General features: G+C 39.3%; 1 protein-coding gene across 1 annotated transcript in view; it reads left to right on the top strand.

Annotated features, from left to right (window-relative positions):
* The window catches only part of taf2 (TAF2 RNA polymerase II, TATA box binding protein (TBP)-associated factor), a 125,873-nt gene that overhangs the window by 2,212 nt on the left and 98,559 nt on the right, over positions 1-25,102 (top strand). The window contains exons 4-6 of the mRNA XM_057833537.1: positions 3,370-3,423; positions 8,078-8,238; positions 16,570-16,688. Of these exons, the coding sequence (XP_057689520.1) occupies positions 3,370-3,423; positions 8,078-8,238; positions 16,570-16,688 (334 nt within the window). The remainder of the gene's footprint in view (positions 1-3,369; positions 3,424-8,077; positions 8,239-16,569; positions 16,689-25,102) is intronic.

The raw sequence follows: 25,102 nt of genomic DNA, 5'->3' as shown, positions 1-25,102 counted from the left end.
GTTGATTTTGACTGTATACCTTCAATCAGAAAAGAATTGCAGTTGACTGTGCTAGTGCACTGAGCAGAATTAAGAGAAAGTCAACTTTTAAGATCAATCTTTACACACTTGCTGTTTCTGCATGGATTTTGTCAGCTGCATCTTTACTATATCCGCCACTGACACAAATGTAAACCTTTTCGCACAGAAACTTTCAAAGATCCTCAAGAGTGAAACAACTACCACATGTGAAACATGCGTCATTCAATATGAACATTACTGAAAATACAGTCCGCGTTTGCTGTATGAACGTCACAGGTTAAAGCAGAGTTTTCAGAATTGTAATCTTTCAAACTAAATTTCTCAAGCACTTTGAGTCTTAGAACATTTTGGAAGACATTTGGGTATTTGGGAGAAGGTACCATATTTGATTAAGAACTCATCACAAAAAAAAAAAAAATAGTTGTGATAGCCTTTATTTGTACGATGAAAAATAGGAAAATTGGTCTTGAATGTACTTAAAAACTGCTTGAATGTGTGTCTGTGTATGTATATAAAGGGAGTCCTCAATTTCCGTTCTTATGCTGACAACTAGGGGTGGGAACCCCTGTGTAGCTCGCAATACAAGGCTCACAAGAACGGTTATTTCACGATATGGCGATACAAGTATTATTGATACATGGGTCAGGAATAGACATGTGCCGGTTACCGGTTTCACGGTTTACCGTGGTGTGAAAACGTCGCGGTTTCAAAACCACTAAAATTTTCCGTCATACCTTAGTACGGTATTCGCTATTTTTCATGTGCCAAAATGCAGCCGAAGTGGCTTGGTGCGGCAGCGCCCACCCCTTCCCGTTTGTTGCCTTGAGTGTCAGTGATGCTATTCTGCTAAACAGCCAGCAAACCCACAAACAAATCCTCCAAACACAAGGCGTACTTTTCTTCAATTTATTGAGCACTCAAATCGTGGTGAAATATACAAATGAATACATTTAAAACGTTGTACAATTGTATTTTTCCACGTGTGATTAGGTTCAACAGGATAGCAGTAGCACCATTAAAAAGTTCGCCAAAAACAAAACGCACATTTTCCTTTCAAATTCAATATACAAACTAACTAAAACTTACAAAGACGAATGTTAGCCTAGGCTAAGCTGGGAGAGCAGCTTCGTTGTGGTTTTATGTCTCACAGCCGCTGAGTGAGAGACAGGCTTGAATGAAGGGGGGAAGAAAAAGAATCGCGTCAAAGATCGCTAATTGAGAAAAGGAGGTCTCACTCCTCACTTTTTTTTTTTTAGATGAAACCTTTCCTCAACATTATTTACATTTTAACTAATTTATAAAACTAACTTATACATTTTCAACTAACTTATTAACTTATGAATTCTTTGTTCTTTTTAACACAAAGGCATGGCATCATGTAGACTAGAGTTGACACAGTGGCTGAAAATGGCGAAACTTCACTTGAGCTTCCCCCTTAAAAAAAGTCATACAGTATATATTTTTAATTTTATCTAGAAGTCTTTTTACTCTTTATAGCAATTATTTTGTTCTTACTCTAATATTGAGCAACTTGAGCTGTGGCTGTGGGTATAATCTAGGTTCTATTAATTTAATTTTATATAAAATATGTTATTTTTTGTTTATTTATTTTCACATTATATTCATGTTCCTATTTGCAAATATGTTTTGAAAAAAAATCCTGTTCAATGGAATTTTTTTATTTTTATTATTTTTTTAAACCCATACAACTCAAAATTTTGGAGCTATAATTGCAATACCGTGATACCGTGAAACCGCGGTATTTTTGCTCACGGTTATCGTACCGTGAAAATCTCATACCGGCACATGCCTAGTCAGGAAATCATTCTACGATACCGTGCAGCAGGGGTGCTCATTGTTTTTTGCTCCAAAATGTACTTTTCAAGGAGACAACCTCCCGTTATCTAACTTAACTATCATTATCTAATCTAACTCTAACTAAGCAGCAGGTGGTGGGGGCGGGGTTGTTGTATAGCCAGATATGTTGCTCAAACTACATAATTACATTTTTTGATGCCACGATCTAACCACACTAGCGTTGCGATCGACTAGTAAGTCGCGATCGACGTAAAGGACACCTCTGTTATATAGCATCACTTTGTTCATTTGCTGACATCCATCCCACTTCAATAGAATTGGACTTTAATGAGTTGATTTTGGGGCATTTCAAGTCATTTCCTTTTGATTTTGAGGCATGTGTATGTCACTTCGTGTTGATTTTGGGGCATTTATGGGTGACTCCCTGTTGATTTTTCTGTTACTGAATAGGAAGTGACCTAAGAATGCCCCAAATTAAAAGTGAGTAAGTCAAAATGAACAGAAAGTGACCTCTAAACGCCTCCCAAATTAGGAAGACTAATAGTGAATTCTCTGGTTTCAGTGGCATTGACAGCACCACACATCCAATCCATTTTGGCCGGCAGGGTTGAATGAACATTTGTGCCCTCTCAGTCAGAATGGATTGGACGTCTGGCGCCGTCAATGGCAACCAATGGTTTACCAAAAACACCGCTCCAGAAGATTTTTTAAAACAATTTTTTGAAACGATATATCGATTCTTAGTGGAAGCATATCAAAAACGTTTAGGATAAAACGTATTGCGATATATCACCATTTCGATATTTTGTCACCTCTACTGGTAATATAACCCGAATTTCCTTGTAAGTTGAAATTCACCTTAAAATACTTAGTACAAAAAACTAAAATACTTTAAAAAAATAAAAAAATAAAAAAAAATTGTACTTATTGCTGAGGGGTGGATGGAGAGTTAGGGTTTACAATGGTTTGCAATCGAATGCACTGAACAGACTATACAGAGGAAAAAAAAAAAAAAAAAACGGCCTACTCGTCCAGTATGTGAATTTGTATTGTATTATTAACAAAATTATGCCACATACTTGGATAGAAATGAAAATGATCACCCTATGGATGGGGAAATCAAAGATACCCCAAAAATAAAAGTGAAAAAAATGATGCAGCCGACTGCTCCATTTTGGCAAAATGTCATCGTAGGAACACAAAATGATTCTCACTAGTGTTTGTGGCCCCCACGTGCTTGTACGCGTGCCTGGTAACGTCGGGGCATACTCCTAATGAGATGACATATGGTGTCCTGGGGCATCTTTCCTGGGCTATACCGCAAATTGTGGGCCCTAATTCTGTAATCTATACAATTTAGACTTTTAGAATGGAATTATGGAAATAAATCAACTTCCCTATGATATTCATTTTTTAAAAAATGAGTCTCTCTTTATGTGTGTGCACGTCTATTTATGTTCGTGGGCGTGTGTGTATGTTTTGGATATGTACTCATTATTGTGCCTTTTTTTTTTATTTTTTTTTTATACAACCCATCAGGTGGTGTGCATCAACAACATCAACTTCCAGAGAAAATCTGTTATTGTGAGTATAAATATTTCACCCCATGCGGGTCACAACATTCTGAATACTTGCAGTGTAATGGTAGATATCAAGTAGAATGTACATTATCAGCGGTGCAGTGACCCTTGGCTAGGATGGCTCTGTGTTAAAATGCATTCACACCAGGCAAGGTTCCCATACGGAGGCAACGTAAACTTGCGTTGAAGGGGGACAGTTGGCTTGGCCACCGGCGACACATAATTTCATGTTTTCAGCACATATTGCATATGTATTGAGAAAGAAATAATCAAGATGACTGTACAGTGCCTTTTTAAGAACGGTTGCAAGGACGTATGATTGGTCAGTGGCCGTTATGGGGGCGGAGTTTGAGAAAGGTCCATTGTACATTTACAGTATTGTCATACCATTTTCCGATGACTACAGTGATCCCTTGTTTTTCATGGTTAATGGGGACCACAGCAATAATCAAAATCCGCAAAGTAGAGATGTTGCTTATTTACAATAAAAAAAAATAATATACAGTATATGGCGGAGAAAACGACTGAAAAAGCAGTTTCTGCTCTTGGAACTCCTCTTTAAAAGAAACTGCTGTATTTTAAACCAAAACAACTGTTGTGTTTGACAGTATATGTACAGTATCTGTATGCTGCCATAGCAGATTCATGGCGCATTGAGCCCCCGAACTATTTTAATTTGTCCGTTTTACCCTGGAAACCCCCGTTTACAGACGTCCCAGACGTTACAGATGTTTCACCCATAAAATCCCCTCAAAAATCCAGCTGTGGCCATTCACTGCTGTGTCTTGACACTCAGTGATACATGCTACATGGAGTTTTTGGATCGAAACAAGGTAAGCATGTGAAAATATCTTGTTAAAGTCATGGCGTCTGTAATTCTGCTCTCGCGTGCTCTCACCTCCAGATAGGGTTTTGCTGTTTAAACTTTAAAAAAAAATTTTTTTTAAGATAATGCCGTCCTGTACAAAATTTTTCTTCCCCCAGAAAATTGAGATTTTATGCTTTCCAATAATGTCCTATATGCATGTGTGATACAATTTTGAGATGTGGTCAAATTGGGGGTCTCAGAGCGGAACTTCAAGTCACCTGAGCGTTTTCCGCCATATATATATTAAATAAAAATTGGGTGTGTTCATTGGAAAGAGATGCATATAAGACATGAATTTTCCCTTTTTTTCTCCAAAGTATAAATCTTGATAAAATTCTTCATTGAGTGAGTCCTCACAGCCAATGATTAAAAAGTTAAACGAGGCGGCAGCCTTTGAAAGGTAGTTGTCTGGCCACTTCAAAGCAGCCCCCTTGTCACTCATCGTTTACGTTGACAAGCTGCAACTGCCTGGTGAGAAAGAAACGCCTCAGGAGGGAGAGTGATCGGAGGGTACAGCTCTATAAAATCCTGCTGCTTTTTTTTTTTTTTTTTTTTTGGATTGAAAAAAAATCCACGGTGGACTGAGGGTGCGATGTTTGAAGCACGAAGTAGCGAGGTACCACTGTCATGGATGTTTGTGCCATTTTAATACAGGGTTCCCACAGGGTCTTACAAAGTCTTAAAAGCATTGACTGTATGAATTTGGAAATACCTTAAAAAGTCTTGAAAAAGTATTGAGTTTCTATATCTAGTTCTTAAAATTTATGATATGTGTAACTTCTCCATGTCTCATTTCTCTTTGTACTGTCCTCGCCAAGACGTTATAGCTCAGTCCTGGCTATGCAGTGAGCTAAACTCCCAAATGACGATGCAAGACGTCGGGATGATTTGCAAATTTTATTCCACGTTGATAATCACTTGAAGAGTGAAACTAAAAATAGAAATGAAATTAATGAATTTCATCCTCAGGAACAGACATGTTTGCAACAGCATAAATCCGCGATGATAATGAGCTGCTAATACAGTAATGATGCTACAAACATTTAGCATGCGTTCGCTAGCATCCGCACATCCAAACAACTACACAACTGACTTTAAATGTCTGATCGCGAATGAAAACACAACAACAATACAAAAGATAATACATAAAGGCGTTGCCCCTGTTGATATTTTAACAGGAACAACAATTTGCACCGATTCGGAGCTGTTTTCCCCTTTCTTGCTCGATCGCTCCGCTGGACCAATAATACCAGACTACAGCCGCTACAAACTACGCCCGCGTTCATACAAAGTACGCCCACGTTGCTACAATTTACGTTCACATGATGCTACGGTGGTAGCATCTGATGCTTTTCATAGAAATTACATGTATATAGAACTAGATGTGAAATGACAGACATGCTGGCGTAAGTAAACAGCCGCCATCTTAAACCAGTAGACTCCTCAGGAAGGCTCTGTTGTAGCGAACTGACTTAACTTGAATCCATCTTTAAATGATGGAACAGTTTTAAAACTCGCATGTCAAAAATGGACGGAAGGGAAATAATGCAATCACGGGAGCAATTTTAGCGGTTGATTCACAACATTAAATGACTTCCAAACATAGCAAAGGTTACAATCTAGTTATCGCAACATCTGCAATACGCCTGTGTCTACTTAAGTTTAGGGTAAAGAATTGGGCTAGGGCCTATCATCCCAAAAACCCTTTAAACTTCACAGTGCAGTAAACCAATTCTTCACGCCACTGTACCAACAGCAGGCGTGGTTTGGAGGGCCATGCTTTGTAGCCTGGCTCCGGCTGCAGTCAGACCCTTCTCGCTCGGCTGGACGGCTTCTTTTTCCTGCGCACGAGCGCGCTTTTCCTTATGTGAGCAAAGACGTTCCTTGTGTGCAAGTGCGCCACCACTCGAGCGTGAAAGCGTCACAAAAATAAAGGCATGCATTTCAATGCAAAGTCAATAATACAATCGAACAAACATTGTCAATGGCCGAACACTCCTCAAAAGTGTCATTTGTCGTTTTGATTAAATAACGTAGCCTAAATAAATAAACAGGGCAGAGGAGCCAATAATTGAGAACGCAACGCAGCTGCGGGTCGGAATCGGCAATTGCGAACACTTATGGATTATGGAATATTGTGTAGTCCTTTTGAGTTGCTAACCCAAGTGAAAACGGCATTGGCTCACTGAAAGATGACCACAAATATAACTGCTTCTTCGATTTGGTGTGCTGTGCGACCAGTTGAAAAAGATTACCGTTATTATACAGATCGATGTCACACAGCTCCTCCACGCTCCCGTTGACTTTCATTTACGTCCTCATCACGGGATTAATAAAATTACAGTATTAATCTCGTCCCGCGTGATTACCACAAGAATCCTGTGTCGCGAGTGGTAGTCTCGACAAAATGTCATGCTCTACAATACACAGGTGCAGATTTTTTTTTTTCCCTAACACCTAGTCCTACATTTCTTCATTAGCGAGACGGAGAAATGTAAATTCAACGAAGCGTGGTTGAGTAAACAGTCCATTCGCCTTTGGCTCAAACCAGTGGATTGCTGTGTGTTCCTCCATGAGAGGAATGAAACAAATTCCCTCCATTGCCGGCGTTTTCAATCTGCCTGTTTGAGCCAGCAAGATATTCATGAGCTTGAAGAGACAGAAGCTAAAGCCATGCCAGCCAGCAAGCTGCTAATGTAAGTAAAACGACAGCAGCTAACACGAGTTGGCTAGATGCTGCATCCCAGCCAAGCTACGATTGCTAGTGGATTTGCGAGAGTGGATCGTTTAGGTCCACAGCAACCATTAAAGTAGAGGTATCGTGGACTCTGCAAACCATTGCTAAACACAATGCCTACAATGGCAATGAAGGCATTTCTGAGGTACATGTTCCCAGACTCAGACACTGCCAACATTTTTACTTGTGGTGCCGACAAAACGGCTTACGTAGCCAAAATTGGTGGTGTCGCGTGTGTAGCCTATTCAATTTGCTGCATTCTTACATCTTGCACACATTCCTTATGTCTACTTTTGAGAAATAAATGAACACAAATTCACGGATTTTTTTTTTTCTATGTCAATATGGCTGTGAAATAGGTAAATAGGTAAGTTTTTAAAATGGTATTGATTAGGTCTTAAAAAGTCTTTAACTTAAAGAAACCTGTAGGAACCCAGTAATAATGACATAAATGTTCCACGAATCTGCATTTTATTACGTAAATAGGTGGCGGCCACAAAGCTTCATCAAATGCAGTCCAGTGTAACTTTATAATTTTAACAAAGTATTATGAAGCACTTTGAGCAACATTTAATGTGTGAAAAAGCAGTTTATGAACAAAAGGGCTACTCTAACAGAACACCAGACGGTCCGAAGAAAGCCTGGATTCGTGCTGACACAGTGTTTGCGAGGCTCCTTTTGTTCATGCTAACTTCTACTGACAATTTCTGTGCATTTAGAGAAGATTTTTACAAAATCTGAATGTAGTATAGTGGGTTTGCTGCGATCACTTTTAGCAGATCACAGCTTTGTGTTTCACTGAAGACATTAGGCCAACGTTTATTGGGAGAAAAAAATTTGTCACCAAATCATATTTGAAGCTTCTCTCGAAACCTCCTCCGGTCTTTTTATAGTGTTTATACATCGGAGATTTTACCCGCTAATTGTTAGTCTTCATTGCCTCCCATTATTTTTGTGACTTGCTACCCAACCGGTATAGTTGGATCAACTTAACACTGATCAACAGTAACTAATGATGCAGTTCTTGATTTTTCTATTCTTTTTGTCACCCAGGGCTATGTTGAGCTGACTATACTCCCTACAGTAGCCAACCTTAACAGAATTAAGTTGAACAGTAAACAGTGCCGAATCTACAGGGTCCGGATAAATGATCTTGAAGCTCCTTTCATTTATAATGACCCCACTTTGGAAGTGTGCCACAGTGAGTCCAAGCAGTAAGTACTGTATGTCATTTATTAACTTTTGGGATTACCGTATGTTGCACATTGGTTTTTCAGCAGGCATTGACCTCATGATGTTGGCCAAAAGTATTGGCACCCCTGCAATTCTGTCAGATAATGCTCAGTTTCTCCCAGAAAATGATTGCAGTTACAAATGCCTTGGTAGTAATATCTTCATTTATTTTGCTTGCAATGAAAAAACACAAAAGAGAATAAACAAAAAGTTAAATCATTATCATTTTACACAAAACTCCAAAAATGGGCCGGACAAAAGCATTGGCACACTCAGCCTAATACTTGGTAGCACTACCTTTAGACAAAATAACTGAACAACCACTTGCGGTATTCATCAATGAGTTTCTTACAATGCTCTGCTGGAATTTTAGACCATTCTTCTTGGCCAACTGCTCCAGGTCTCTTGAGATTTGAAGGGTGCCATTTTCAGATCTCTCCACAGGTGTTCAATGGGATTCAAATCTAGACTCATTGCTGGCCACTTTAGAAGTCTCCAGTGCTTTCTCACAAACAGTTTTCTAGTGCGTTTTGAAGTGTGTTTTGGGTCATTGTCCTGCTGGAAGACCATTGACCTCTGAGGGAGACCCAGCTTTCTCAGACTGAACCCTACATTATGCTGCAAAATTTGTTGGTAGTCTTCCGACTTCATAATGCCATGCGCACGGTCAAGCGGTCCAGTGCCAGAGCAAGCAAAGCAACCCCAAAACATCAGGGAACCTCCGCCGTGTTTGACTGGGGACCGTGTTCTTTTCTTTGACGGTCTCGTTTTTTTTCTCCCTGTAAACTCTATGTTGATTCCTTTTCCCAAAAAGCTCTACTTGTGTCTCATATGACCAGATGACATTCTTCCAAAACGTTCTTGGCTTTCTTGGGTAAGTTTTGGCAAACTCCAGCCTGGCTTTTTTATGTCTCTGGGTCAGAAGTGGGGTCTTCCTGGGTATCCTACTGGAGAGTCCTTTTTCCATTCAGACGCCGACGGATGATATGGGTTGACACATTTGTACCCTCTGACTGTAGGACGGCTTGAACTCGTTTGGATGTTATTCGAGGTTTTTTATCCACCATCCACACAATCTTTTGTTGAAATCTCTCGTCAATCTTTCTTTTCCGTCCACATCTAGGGAGGTTAGCCACAGTGCCATGGGCTTTACACTTATTGATGGCTCTGCGCACGGTAGTCACAGGAACATTCAGGTCTTTGGAGATGGACTTGTAGCCTTGAAATTGCCCATGCCTCCTCACAATTTTGCTTCTCAAGTCCTCAGAGAGTTCTTTGGTCTTTCTTTTCTCCTTGCTCAATGTGGTACACACAAGGACAGAGGTTGAGTGAACTTTAATCTATTTTAACTGGCTGCAAGTGTGATTTCGTTATTTCTACCACCTGTTATGTTCCACAGATAAGTAACAGGTGCTGTTAATTACACAAATTTGAGAAGCATCACATGATTTTTCAAAGGGTGCGAATACTTTTGTCAGGCCTATTTTTGGAGTTTTGTGTAAAATGATCATGATTTTAAAAAAATTCCATTCTCTTTTGTGTTTTAACATTGCAAGCACAATAAATGAATATATTACTTTCAAAGCATTTGTAATTACTATCATTCTCTGGGAGAAATTGAGACTTATCTGACAGAATTGCAAGGGTGCCAATACTTTTGGCCAGCAGTGTATAATTTAAAGTAAAAAAAAAAAATCCTGCTTCCGTTTAGGAACAAAATTCCTCAAATAATTTGAAACTTGTGACTCAGAAACATTTCACACTACCACTGGATGAAACATCACCTGGATATACATTAAGGGTGTAACGGTACATGTATTTGTATTGAACCGTTTCAGTACGTGGTCCTCGGTTCGGAACAGAGGCGTACCGAACGAGTTTCTGACTTAATGTAAAGTGCTGTCAAATTTAGCGCGTTAACGGGCGGTAATTAATTTTTTGAATTAATCACGTTTAAAAATTTGACGCATTTACCGCAAGCGCTGAATGCCCGCTCATGCATCCCATAATCCCACTGTTACGTCCCACGGACGGCTTGCTAAAGGCGTAACATAAAACAAGCCAAGCACACAAGTTGCAAGTGGACACAAATTTATTCACACAAGTCCAACTCGCAATGAACAAAATATACAGAAGCTGGCTTCAGCGTAAGCCCAGGCCAAAACAACAAACAAAATGAAACTACACTTAAACCCCACCCGCTAAGTAAACCCTGATGTAAAAAAGAAAAAACAATAAGCCACTACCCTGGCTTCTACACTAGACAAAACGGGTTGAACGAAAACGGCAGTTTACCTCTACTGCTGCGGTGCTCTTATTTACAGTGGTGAACAAAAACGATCCAATAACGAATGAACACAAAACACCTCACCGAAAAATCTGGATTGTAACAAAATAGCGATCAAATGCACAGGTTAATGAATGGCGAGGAAACAGCTGGCGAGGAGGTACGCTGTAAGCTGTCAAATGCGAAGTTGCGAACTCTCAGAGTGTTGACTGTAAAATGACGAGCGGTCAGATGACTTTTGTTAACACTGCCTTTATTTGGTTAACAAGAACCAGGCACAATACAACACACACACGGGTATGCAAGCTCAAACAACTGCCTAATAGCACTACCGTGTATCGGATTAGCTGCCGTAAAACAAGTGTCGTTATTGCCGCAAATGTAAACAAAGCGCTGCATAGTTCGGGTGGCTCATCAGCTGCGGTGACGTCGTCTGCCCGTCTGGCGTCAATCAGAGTATGCCACGTTGGGAGGGGAGGCAGCCAGCGGGCGGACGCGGCAATCAGATTGACTGACAGTCTCAAAAAAGATAACAATTAAACGGCCAGGGCTGTCGCACCACTCAGAAGTGCAGTGAGCAGCGTGGGTAGCGGTTAAATGTACACATGAAAGCAGGTTGGCCCTCTGAGTGGGGAATTCAAATGAAAAAAGAATTCAGATGGAACAACTCTCAGAAAATGTAAATAAGTTGGTTTGCCTCAGCGATTGGCTAGAGGATGAGTAGGGAAGAGGGCCACATTTATGTGTACACTACACACGCTTTACACACATTATAAATAATACTGTTTCAGTTACTGTTCTAAGGCTATGTTATGTGTTTGTTTTTGCAGAGAAAAAAATGTCTTCAACAGAATGAATGTTAATGTTAATGCCATCTTGTGGATTTGTTATAATCAACAAATACAGTACTTATGTACAGTATGTTGAATGTCTATAGCCGTCTTGTGTCCTATCTTTCACTTCCAAAAATAATTTACAGAAAAATATGGCATACTTTACAGATGGTTTGAATTGCGATTAATTTAAATTAATTGTGATTAACTCAATTAAAAATTTTAATCGTTTGACAGCCCTAAATAACCCTTACTTTTCGAGGCTGTGATCATAAAGTTAATATGAGAAACTTGAAACTGTTCAGTGTCGCAACTGTTGCATTTTGCACATCAGATATTTTTTTTTAAGAAAAAATCTTATTTATTTTTATTTTGTTTTTCAAAATATCTACATTTCAGAATATTGTATTTTCTATTTTTGAGCAGAATTCTCACTTTGTATAGGCTAATGTTCCTATTGTTGAAAGCACAAAAGTGTGTAATAAACAACTAGCACATTTATATTTTGCATTTTGTTTTCTTACTGTACCGAAGATGAACCGAACCGTGACCTCAAAACCGAGATACGTACCGAACAGAGATTTTTGTGTACCGTTACACCCCTAATATACATATATCGCTTCTCTCTCTGATCATTGTTCTTCATTCTTTGCTGTTGAACTGCAACAGTAAACACTTGATGGGCTTTAATTTGCAGGGATAAAAAAATGGTGTTGGTTTTCTCAACCATTTCATGTTCTGCACTTAGCTTTCAGATTACTCATTATGCATTGTGTGTGTGTGTGTGTATTCTTATTAGAGCTGAAACGAAGACTCGAGCAACTCGAGTTTAAAAACTGATCCGAGTAATTTTATTCACCTCGAGGAATAGTTTCATTTTGCCAGCTCTAAGCATCACGTTTTGCCCGGAGTACTTTTAATGCGGGACAACGCTCTGACGTCACGTGCGTAGAGGAAGAAGCAATTTAAAAAAAAAAAAGAACCTTACTGCAGCCGTCAGCCGTTACAGACTACAGCTGCGTTGCTAAAAACTACGCCCGCATATTGCTTCGGTGGTAGCAGCCTAGCAGGTCGCGTCTGATGCGTGTCATAGATATCATATGTACGTAGAAGTAGATGCGAAATGACCGACTCGGCGGCGTTAATGAAACAGCCGCCATCTTAAAGCAGTACACTTCTGGGCACTCATATATAAGATTACCATTACTGTCACTCGCTCACTAATGTTATTCCTGCGGAGGGCTAGGTTTCTATTCATTATGACCACTGTCGATGCGTGGCTAACTCTTACATACAGGCTTTATTTAATCTGTGAAAGCAGCGCTGTAGAGTGATTAGGGTGTAAAATAAAAACATAATAATGCTAACTGTCAATTTTAGCTCAGTAGTCATTGCTGGATAAAACACCAAGTAGCACTGGTGTCTAATGTGCTCCAATACAGCACAGCACTTATTTTGAAAACTGCAAAAACTCAAAATCCTATAAAGACTTACAGTTTAGACTAATTTAAAACTTAACTAGAACTTATAGCTTGACACAAGTGGAAATTCAATTGAAACACGTAGGAAAAACACCTAACTTTTAAGTCGTGTGTTATGTCATCATGACATTTTTAGGTAAGAAATATATATATATATATATATATATATTTTTTTTTTTTTTATTTTTTTTTATAATATCTAAAAGTTTTTGGAGTGAAAGCAGTGAACTAGTCTTTTTTTTTTTTTAGTCACATTTGACATGCAATTGTTGGCTGTTTTCAACAATGTACATTGAAAATAAAGACATTGATTGACTGAAAATGGTTCAATATTACATGAAATGTCTTGTTTTCTCATCTATATGTATAATTGCTCTTTACCTAAAAAAAATGTTTGATCGGATTACTCGATTAATCGATAGAATTTTCAGTAGATTACTCGATTACGGAAATATTCGATAGCTGCAGCCCTAATTCTTATTGTTAAATATTTATTGCTTTTAATAAGTTTGTGTTTTATTTAAGAAAAACATAAACGGCGTAGTAGGCTGGGTAACTTTCCATGTTGCCTGACCTTTGAAGGCCGGTGGGTCCTCATCAGTATTGTCTATTTTCCATTCATCATCACCGGTTTGAATTCATTTGAACCTGACGCGGTCTCTCGCACATTCTGTGCCCCACCTCGGCCCTCTATGGATGTCCTGAGCCATGTTGCCCGTGTTGCAGTGTCCTAGCCTGCCGCCGTTTTCCATTTCATGGTAAAAATTGGGGATGAAGTCACTAAATTCGCTATCCATCTCATCGCTGCTTTCCATTTCACTCTGACTCACAAGCAACATCGGAATCTATACCATGCTGTTATTCTTTCAAGATTTTGTTTGTCACTACTGCTCGCCATGTTTGTTCCCCGCGACTTACTTGTTTTGTAAAATTCAATTGGTTGAATTTGTCTGGAAATGCGTAGATTAGCCCATCACAGAAGGTCTTACATGCTTGAATGGTTCTCGCTGTTGCTAAACAACATGGGATTGGATCTTTTTCATGATTAATTCAGGTGGTGACAGAAAACGTTTCACATGAAAAAAGTACATTAGTGGCACATGGGTATGGATTTTTTCCACGTGGTAATACTTTGGCGGCACTCAAAGGGTTAATGTTGCAGCTATGGTAGCTCTGATTTTGAGCAAAAAGGTTACGGTGAGTTTAGACTTCAAATTTAATGAAGTAGTGGTCGGACATCGCAGTGAATTTTCTCAAGATAAGAGTACAGCTAATGTATTACCATTAATATGGATGGGTTCGTGTACTAACTGCGAAATCAAATGTGTCAAATATAGTCTGAAATGCCGCACTAAGAGGTTCTGATGAGTAGTTAAGATGACTATTAAAGTAGAGGTGGGAACCTCTTGGTACCTCACGACAAGATTTGCGATACAAAGCTCACGATAAAAACGGTCTCACGATATGGTGATACAACGAGTTATTGATACATTAGTCATGAACTCATTCTACAAAACAACAAATAAAATATTGCTGTAAGTTTATCACTGGTAGACGTCCAGTCAATCCGAACTGGGAGGGTGGCAGCGAAAGAACCAAATGAAATGGGCCCCTCCCACTTCTGTGGCTGTTGGTGGCAGAAGAGGTAATTTTGGGCCATTTCAGTTCATTACCTGCCGATTTTTATTCACTTTCTATTAATTTTTGGGCATTTTATGAGTCACGTCCTGTTGACTTTGAGTTACAGAAGAGGAATGAATAGGCAATGACTCAAACTCAACAGCAAGTGACCTGTAAATGCCCCGAAAATCAGAACGAGTGACTGAATGCTCTGATTTCGAATGAACCAATGTTCATTCACCCTACCCTGTTTTAATGGAATGGGTGTTGAGCGCCGTCAATGGCAGCCATAGAGTTTACGGAGACACTAGTATGGTGGAAGATTTTGGCAGCAACTTGTTGATTACTTTTTTTTTTTTTTTTTTAAAACATTGACAACCTCTTTAAAACGTTACCTCAATTCTTGGCTTGATGCTAGCGATAACCTTTGGGATGCAAAGTATCACGATACATTACCATTTCAATATTTCGTCACACCCTAGCCTTTAGAGGGCAGTGTATCCACCCAAATCAATAAAAATAAATGCAAAAACTTTCAAAACAAATGATTACAACGCCACTCTCATTAAATCTTTGAAGCAGCAAAATTGGATTCGAAGCGTTTTTCTAATGAAAGCATTTACGAGTGACTTCCTGTTGGTTTTGAGGCATTTACAGGTCGCTTCCTGTTGAATTTGGGTTTCTGAAAAGCAAGGGACTCAAAAAATCTCTCCAAATGAATAGTACATGACTCAAAATCAACAAAAGGTGACCTGTAAATGCCCACCACAGACCGAATTCTCTGGTTTTAGTGCCATTGACGGCGCTAGATGTCCAATCCAGTCAAAATAAATAGGATGACTAGCGCCATCAGTGGCCGGCAGTGAGCTAACGTTGACCCTATTCTAATGGAAGATTTTGGTAGCAACATGTTGGTTCTTTTTTTTTTTTTGTTTAAACAGTGAGCTTTTTAAAACCATATATCGTTTCTTGGTAGGAGCATATCAATAACCTTGTGGTCTACAAAGTATGGTGATATATTACCTTTTCAATATTTTGTTACACCCTTAAAAGTCACCAATAATTATTACAGTATCAGCATCAGTGATCAAATCTGCAAGAAACTTATCCAAGAAGTACAGATCACGGGGATAATAGATAACAATAAAAAACAGCACTGCCTTTAAGGATTGCAAAGAAGAACCTCAAATTTAAAGGTATTTTCAAAGGTCTCAAAATTTAAACTCATGTAATTTGATCTACTTTTATGGTGTCAAAAAATGCCTTCCAGCTAAAAAATGAGATTTTAAAGGGAATTCCGTGTAAAATAACATGTTGGTTCTGTATGTGATATTTTCATTTTAGTAACTCTTCTATTATATACAACCTTTGAGGTTAATTTGCAGTTTATTATTGTCAAAAACTATTTTTCTTTGTCGCAATCTGGTGATGTGAAACGGTGCGGCGGACTGTCGTGATGAACTCTCAAGCCATTCAACCTTTATAGTTTGAGTTGAGTAAATTTTTGGAGGACTACATTTACTGGAGTAAAATTGTTTATTAGTAACGCCACTCTTACTTGAGTAAAATTTTTGGCTATTCTACTCATCTCTGCCAATATGCATGTGTGATATATCATTGGAAAGTTTAAAATCTGTATTTTCTGGAGGGATTTTAAACAGGAGGGGATTTTTTGACACCTTAAAAGTAGGTCAAATTAGGTGTATTAAAAATAGACATGATGGGTGCTTCACCATGTCATGTTCTTCTGACTGATCCAATGTTTTGGGGAATAAAAAGGGGAAAGCTGCTAAAAAATATGCAACTTAATTGAGGATCGCATAGCATAGTGTGTGTGTCTTTATTTTTTTGGCACTTGGTGCGAAACTATGAGATGCTGTAGTGCGTTGAATGTATATCATTGAAGTGTGTATGTTTTTGACTGACTGCCAATATGGCGGCACATGCTTTGGGTGGAAGTGCAGTGACGTTACATGAAAACCCTCTATAACCCTGATAATTCAATTTATTTACTGTGCCTGTCCTTATGTGTATCAGTAGAATGGATTTACTGCATTAAAGTAAATGTATGATTAATTTTTTTTTCAACAGAAGGAACCTGAATTACTTCTCCAGTGCCTATACGGCTGCAGTGAGTGCTGTGGACCCTGATGCTGGACATGGCGAGTTGGTCATTAAAGTTCCTTCGGAACTCTGGAAACAAGGGGATGGTGAGGCTATCTACATTAAACCAATTGTATCACTAAATAATTTTGAAACCTTATTAGATTAAATTGAAAAAGTCACTTTGTGTATCATTCTAGAGCAGGGGTCCTCAAATACAAATCTTGAAAGTCCACAATTATTCTTTTCATACAAGCATGGCTCCATTTATTAATCTCGTTAAGTACAAGGCAGGTCAAAGGTGCTAAAGGTGGTTTTCTTTTGACCAAACAAAAATACAATGCACATTCAGATTAAATAAAAATAAATTAACAAAACATTTTCTTGACTTAAAATAGAAACCCGTGCAAATACAATGTTTACATATGTACACTAAATAATTGACAAGATCTGTCATTAAGCTTCAAACAATAACTATTGATAGTACATTTTGTCACTGTAAAATACTGCTGGACAAAAAAGAAAAGTACAAGTAGTACAGTAAATGTTTACATGTACAGAACATAAATGAAAAGACTGTCATTAAGGTGCAAACATAACAATTATTGACAGTAACTTTAGCTGTAAAACACTGCTCAATGACAGAAATGGCATTTGGGGGTCATAAAGCTGTTTACTCACATCATCAGCCAGTACTTCACTGTAGAGCTGAAACGAATACTCGAGCAACTCGAGTAACTCTAGTTCAGGGGTGTCCAAACTTTTTGCAAAGGGGGCCAGATTTGGCGTGGTAAAAATGTGGGGGGCCGACCTTGGCTGACGTCCTTTATGTAGAACAATATATTTAAGCAAAATTTAGCAAGCCGTGTGTCACATTTGCTTTATTATTTTTTTAAATTAATAATTTCAACAATCTCGCAACTAGCCTTTGCGGCGTTCTCTTTCGACTCTCAGGCTCTTGCCAAATACTACTGCTGTGAAATTAAACTAGCTTCAAGTTGCTTCAATTTCTCGCTGCGTATCTTCCCTGTAATCTTGTCGTACATGTCAGCGTGTCTTGTTTTGTAATATCGCCTCACATTGAACTCTCTAAAAACTGCGGCTGTCTTTATGCAAATGAGGCCGACACAGTTGTTAAGTATTTTAGTGACAAAATAGTCCAATTTCCACCTATCCTTGAAGCGTCGGCCGTCACAGTCAACTTTTCTTTGTTGATTGTCGCCATTTTAGAAAATTGGAAGTAGAGGGTCACACGGAGTAATGTTGCTTAGCCCTTAAATACCTGTAACATGAAGCAATTATCAGAGAATTCCTAAATTTGAACAATAAGGTCCTGATGAAACCTTTTTTTTTTTTTTTCAAATTTGTGAAAAGTCAAAATGAATATGTGTAATAAGCGCTCTAATATCTATAACCCAGGCTAAATCATGTTTTTTTTCTCATGGAACCTGCAGATGCATGTGTCGACTTGCATCGATCTTTTTTTTTTTCAAAAAGAAATGTCAAAATTCTAAATTAGTCTGAAAATCATGAAATTTTAGGTGTATCAAATGCGATACATTTGGCAATAAAGGGTTGAAGTGCTGCTGCCTTTTAGTGGGTAAATGAGGAGCAGCATTTCGTGTGTAAGCTACTTCATATGCTGGTTGCAGTACTGCTGACCAATTTATTTAGTCTGTGTGCGGGGCAGATGTTAATGATTTTATGACAGAGACTGGGGGCCGGATGAAATTTGACCACGGGCCGCATTTGGCCCCCGGGCCGGACTTTGGACATGCCTGCTCTAGTTTAAAAACTGATCCGAGTAATTTTATTCACCTCGAGGAATCGTTTAATTTTGCCAGCTCTAAGCATCCCGTTTTGCCCAAAATACTTTTAATGCGGGACATCGCGCTGACCAGAGGTTGCGCTAGACTTTTTCGTTGTCTGTCATTTTGACTGACAGGGTCATAAAAATCCGGTCATAATCTATTTTTACCCGTTATTTAAATTTTTAAAATGTTAATAATGACATATTCAATAGTATTTAGTTTCCATTCATCTTTAATTAATATTCTGTCCGAACAAGCTTAACAGAGAATCCACACCGCGCCATCACACATCAATCAGCTGTGCGCTATTAGCGCCTAGCTTGCCTTGAACACGGCTTTTTAGGAAGGGTCGGACTTGACAAGTCATTAAAAAAAAAAAAATAAATAAAGGGTTTGAGGATAAGCCTGAGAATGATCGGTTTTCTCTCTGCTCCATATAAGCAATATTTCAACATTGCTTACTAGAGGTGTGCATCGGCACTGCCCTCACGATTCAATTCGATTACGATTCAGAGGGTCACGATTCGATTCGGTTCGATTCGGCAATGCATCGCGATGCATTAAAGCCTGGGATGCATTAAAATTCTAAAGCAAAGCATATTTTTCGTGAATCATAAGGCAACACAAACGGTCAGACATTAAACAAATTTTTATTGGCTCTTGTGTCACTCCTGGTTGAAGTCAAATGAAAATAGTATACTTTCAGATATATATATATATATATAAACAGATCACAGCATTTAATTATTGCTTTGAATGAGACCAGGGCTTTCACTTTTTTTTTTTTACAGTAGCAGCCTTTCACACAGTGCAACATCTGAACTCCTGTGCAAAATCAGTAATAACGGTCACTGTATTTTAGTCACAACAACCCATCAATAAAAATATTCAAGTAAATATTCAAGAAAACAGCAGCATCTTTAACGCAATATCAATCCAGGGAATGGATTGATATTTGAATGTAAAGTAGTTCCCTCTACAGTAGAGCCTAGATCTTGAGCCCGAACCCAATCCGACCAGACCCGACTGAATTCGGGCCGGGTCGGGCCCAAAATGTCAATCATTTACGTTCGGGTCGGGCCGGACTGCTCTCGCGCTAACTTTTTTTTGGAATAAATATATATTTGTATATTAAAACGATGTATGGATGTTAAACTAAGGAATACTTGTTATAAAATAAATAAATTGGATAAAACAGAGAGAAGGCGTTTTGGTAATCACAAGCATGAGCCAGTGCACTGTTTGCGCACATGAACGCCGTGGCCCCGCCCTCCTTTTAATTTTCCCCACCCGCTCTTGGCGCTCTCCGCGAGTCTGCAACGCTGCATCCTGGTATTTCCTTTTTGAATTCGATATAGAGCTGCAAGAGGTGAAAAGCAAACTGAAGATGGTGGGATTGAAAAGGCAAGAATCCACGAGTGGTGTGTGGAAAGGATTTAAATTGATAGTGGAAGATGTTACAGAAAACTGTCGGCCTTGCCGAATGCAACAAATGTGGCGCTTTGCTCTTGTACGAGAGCAGAAAGACTGGCACATTGACGCTGAGCAGGCATTTTAAAAACTGTACTGGCCTAAAAGATATTAGTCAAACATCATTATTATCATTTGTTTCAAGGGCTGCACCTCTTCGTGCTAAGCAGGACATCGTGGAGTTCGTGGTGTTCCTTAAAACGACATTATTTATTTTGTTTCAGTGCTCCCTAAGGCAGGTTGTTCTTTTGTGTGTTCTGATGCGAGTCATTAAAATGTTATTTAAAAGTATTTTAGTTTATTTTTGAATATGCTGCTGTTCCTCTCCTTGTCAGAGAGGCGCATATAGTGAGCACAATATCCCACACAGAAATATATTTAATAAACCTTTCCAGCGTTATTTCGTTGTGTAAATGCATTTATAATTATAATAAAAATATGTAGACTATTTAAACATTAAGAAAACTTGCGTTGTTTTCTGCCAACTCGGAGAAATTGAAATAAATGCCGAGGAAATGATGCATGAGCTATCTACCTGATAGAACAGACACACAAATATAAACGATATAAATGTTTATTGAATATGCATCTTACAGTCTTGTTTATCTGGGAGAATTTGTTACAAAAGACAGGTTTTTAATTTATCATTATGCACATAGGCATCGTCCCAGTTGTGATCACACAAAACGCAACCACGCATTGCATCCCCGCATTTGCTCCTCCTGCTGAGTCCTCACAAATAAAATGGGCTCGGGCCTACAAATGAAACGTACATTTTCGGGGGGGGGGGGGGGGGGGGATGTCGGGCTCGAGCCTACAAATAAAACGTAAAATTTCGGCCTTTGCCTTTAACACACGGGGGCTGGGTCGGGTCGGGCTGGAATTTTTAGGCCCGAACTAAGCTGTAATTTAGAGAGCAGAGAGATAGGACATAACAGAACAATGGCTCAAGCGGAGAAAGTGGGAGCGAGAAAGATTATTAATGCACCTAACACATTGAAAGCAGACATCTAGAGACATTTTGGCTTCTACGAGGTTGGTGGGAAACTTGACCAGGGTTATGCGGTGTGTAAAAAATAAAACATGAGAATAATAATACAAATGGGGAAACCAAATCCGTTGCATCACCGGAATTGCGCAGGGAAGATTTTTGAAGGTACTTATATATTTTAAAATGCGCTGAATCGATTCGGCTTGTTGCCCGCATCGAATCAAATCGTCCATGCCCCGCATCGAGATGCATCGCCGGATCAATTATTATTGACACCCTTATTGCTTACACGGCCGAGAGTCGGGGCAAACTGCTCGTATATGTGTGTGACATGCACGGACAGTGCGTGCATGCTATCTATCCATATACTTTGAATATAAACCTGTACAGGGATTATTTATGCCTGTTATTTGTGTCCTCTTTTTAATAAGCAAAATATATCCCTGGAATGACGGATGACAGCCAGCATGTGTGATTGTATGGTCATTTGTTTTGATGCTTCTGGGCATGGGGGTCGTCTTGCTCAGCGCATGTCGGACTGCGAATTAGTGCGCATGCGTAATACTTGAATGGTCTCAATGGACAAAGGCAGTCTGAACGGGCATGCCAAAAAAACAGATATGAAAAAATGGGATTCGTGCATTAAGACCTGTAGTATGAACGTAGCCATAGGCTTGTTGCCGTTAAAAAGAGGACACAAATAACGGACATATTTCATCCCCGTTTAGGCTTATATTCAAAGTATATGGATCGATAGCATGCACGCACTGTTCGTGTATGTCACACACACATACGGGCAGTTTGCCCCGAATCTCGGCCGTGTAAGCAATGTTGAAATATTGCTTATATGGAGCAGAGAGAAAACCTATCATTCTCAGGCTTATCCTCAAATTTATTTTTATTTTTTTATGACTGTTGTCAAGTCCGACCCTTCCTAAAAAGCCGTGTTCAAGGCAAGCTAGGTGCTAATAACGCACAGCTGCATCGCTACCGTAGCTACCGTACCATCTCTCGTTGTTTGATGACGTAATTGCTGCATTAAATCCGATTTGCGGGACTGGACAGTATAGACCGCCGCGACAGTCTGGAAAAATGTGCCCCAGATTGGATTTAGACCACATACGAAAGTGACCTAGATCGGATTTGAAATGGTCCCGTTCTATGCGACTTGTCACGTTCAGACCGTCAAGTTAATGCCTCACTCGAGTCGGAAAAACACGAAAAAATTGGATTCATGCATTAAGACCTGTAGTATGAACGTAGCCTTAGTTGGACGGTCAGTTGCCTTGACATTTTTCCGAGTAAGGCCAACGACGTCATGCATCAAGAGAGACAATAGCTAATTAATATGCTCACTCGCCACCCTGTGGTCTGGGGTGTGAATTGCAACCTGTCAAATTGACAGATGCACTTAAGTTTTTTCCGTCACAGTTTTAAAAAACCGGTCAACGACGGAAAATATTTGGTTAACGCGACCCCTGGCGCTGACGTCACGTGCGTAGAGGAAGAAGCAATTTAAAAAAAAAAAAAAAACTTGCTGCATCCGACAGCCGCTACAAACAACGGCGACGTTGCTAAAAACTACGCCTGAATGATGCTACGGTGGTAGCAGTTAGCGTCTGATGCGTCTCATAGATATCACATGTATGTAGAATTAGTAATGAAATGACAGGCTCGTTAGTCTGACAGATGCGTTAGTAAACAGCCGCCATCTTAAAACGGTAGACTTTCAGCGCTAATACAGTAAATAAATTTAACGACTGTCACTCTATCACGTAACGTTAACCCTGAGGAGGGCTAGGTTTCATTAATTATGACCACTGTCGATGTGTGGCTAACGTTTCTTACATATAGGCTTTATTTAATCTGTGAAAACATAGCACTGATAGAGATGGTATTAAAAAAAAATTTAATAATGCTAACTGTCAATTTTAGCTCAGTAGTCATTGCTGGATAAAACAAGTAGCACTGGTCCCTAATGTGCTCCAATACAGCAGGTATCATACATATATTATGAACACTACAAAAACTCAGAATCCTATCAGGACTTACAGTTTAGACTAATGTAAAACTTAACTAGAACTTAAAAATAGCTTGACACAAATGGAAATTCAATTGAAACATGGGGAAAAACACCTAACTTTTAAGTGATGCACTATCAAGCGTAATGACATTTTTAGGTAAGAAATATATGTGTGTGTGTGTGTGTGTGTATATTTTATAAGATCTAGAAGGTTTTTTAATGAAAGCAGTGAATTAGCCTTTTTTTTATTCTAGTCACATCTGAGATGCAATTGTTGGTTGTTTTCAACAATGTACATCGAACATAAAGACATTGATTGACTGAAAATAGTTCAATATTGGATGAAATGTCTTGTTTTCTCATGTATATTTATAATTGCTCTTCACCTAAAAAAAAAAAAAAAAAAGTTTATCCGATTACTCGATTAATCGATAAAATTTTCAGTCGATTACTCAATTACTAAAATATTCGATAGCTGCAGCCTTACGTCAGTGCGTCTTGTGGTTGATGAATCTGAGAGTGAGATTTGTTTGATTTTTGTTGTCATTTCCTCCTTTTCCTTCGAACATTGCTGTCATCACTTCAGTCATACACTTTTATTATTTCTCCACCAGAGAATGGCATCTTATGTTTGGCCAACACCCACGACACTGAGAGATCACGCCGTTGCAATTTGTTGTTTTGTCATAGATTTAACAATACCCTTGCTTGCCGTTGCAATTTGTTGTTGTGTAATAGATTTAACAATACCCTTGCTTGACTCTTGACATAACTGCTTCAACCTGTTAATTTCTTGCCATCTCAATTCTGATTTTGAAGGAAACTTCTCTTCAAAAGACCTGTGCTCGTTTAACATAATGGTGTTTCACATTTTCACTTTTTATCAGAGCAGCTGTCTTGAAGTTGCCTGGAACAGCCAGACTATTCTCCCTGTATTTTTCAAACACTGTGAGAAATAGTCTGGGACCCAGCCCATTAACGGCCTCTCGAGCAAGGTACAAAATCAATCGACCAATCAGATTCGTTTATTTGCGTGACGTGTTCTTAACGAGTAACGTCACTCTTGCGCGCCGAAAGTCGTGTCTACAACAACACAGATGGCGAACGGGAGAGCCGAGAACATGTTCCAATCCGCGGTAAAACCAGTTTTAAATTACCAAAAACATATTGAAACAAGTCATTGACAACAGTCAACATGGCTCGCGCTAGCCATGTTGATTAAACTTTTTCCATTCTCCGCTCACGCTAATTACTTGTCGCTTTAACAAAGTCACGTCTGCCCGTCGCTGATTGGTCCACTCCACTGTCTGTTAGCTGTGGCTTGCTCTGCCCTCGGAATTTTATCCGCCGGACGGTCGCTAGACTCAATCGCTGGAACAGCGGTGAGTCTGGTATACCAGGCAAGTCTTGAAGCATATGAAGCACATAGGTTTGGTACTTGCAGTTGGTAAAATGGACGCATATTTGTCAGTCCATTCCTCATTGAAACGGCAATTTTCGTTGTACACTTCTCTTGGTCAACTTTGAGAATGCCATTTTGTAAGATTCGGTCTTCTACTGGGATTGTAAACTGCCGGGTGCGACTCGTCTTTTACACTGCTGAGGTCCGTCCACTCTAGCTAGTAGGATGCAGGCTCTCTTAGCCAATCAGCGCATCCATGCACCCTCTCTCAGCCAATTCAATTCAATTCAATTTTATTTTTATAGCCCTCAATCACAACAGAAGTCTCAAAGGGCTTTACAGAGGCAATATGATAAACAATTAGAAATGAAGCAACAAAGATGAATAGATAAAGTTCAAGTCCTGGGTATCCCCTATCCTTAAGACCCTCCATGCCGGCAAGGAAAAACTCCAAAAACTCCAGAGTCAATTGGGAGAAAAATGAGAAACCTTGGGGAGTACCACAGTCAGGAGAGATCCACTCCCAGGACGGACAGACAGGAATCCCAGAACTGCTAATGGGAATTAGCAAGCAAAGTTATAGTCCGTAAAAATACAGTGGAGTAAAGGAGCAAGAAGAGGTCCCTCTAGTCAGATGAGACGGGGGTAGCAGCGAGGACGTCTATCCAGCCAGGGGTCCGGACAGTCAGGGGGCTGCAGCTGAAAAATAGCCCCTCCCCTCTGGGGAGGGGGGAAAGGGGACACCGGGTGACTAGTGATGAAGAGACTAGACAACTAGATATTAACATTGGAAAATAGAAATAAAGTAAGACAAGTGGTAGGTA

This window comes from Corythoichthys intestinalis, chromosome 4 (assembly GCF_030265065.1).
Source record: "Corythoichthys intestinalis isolate RoL2023-P3 chromosome 4, ASM3026506v1, whole genome shotgun sequence".
Taxonomy (NCBI): domain Eukaryota; kingdom Metazoa; phylum Chordata; class Actinopteri; order Syngnathiformes; family Syngnathidae; genus Corythoichthys; species Corythoichthys intestinalis.
This window is presented reverse-complemented; position numbering and strand designations above follow the sequence as displayed.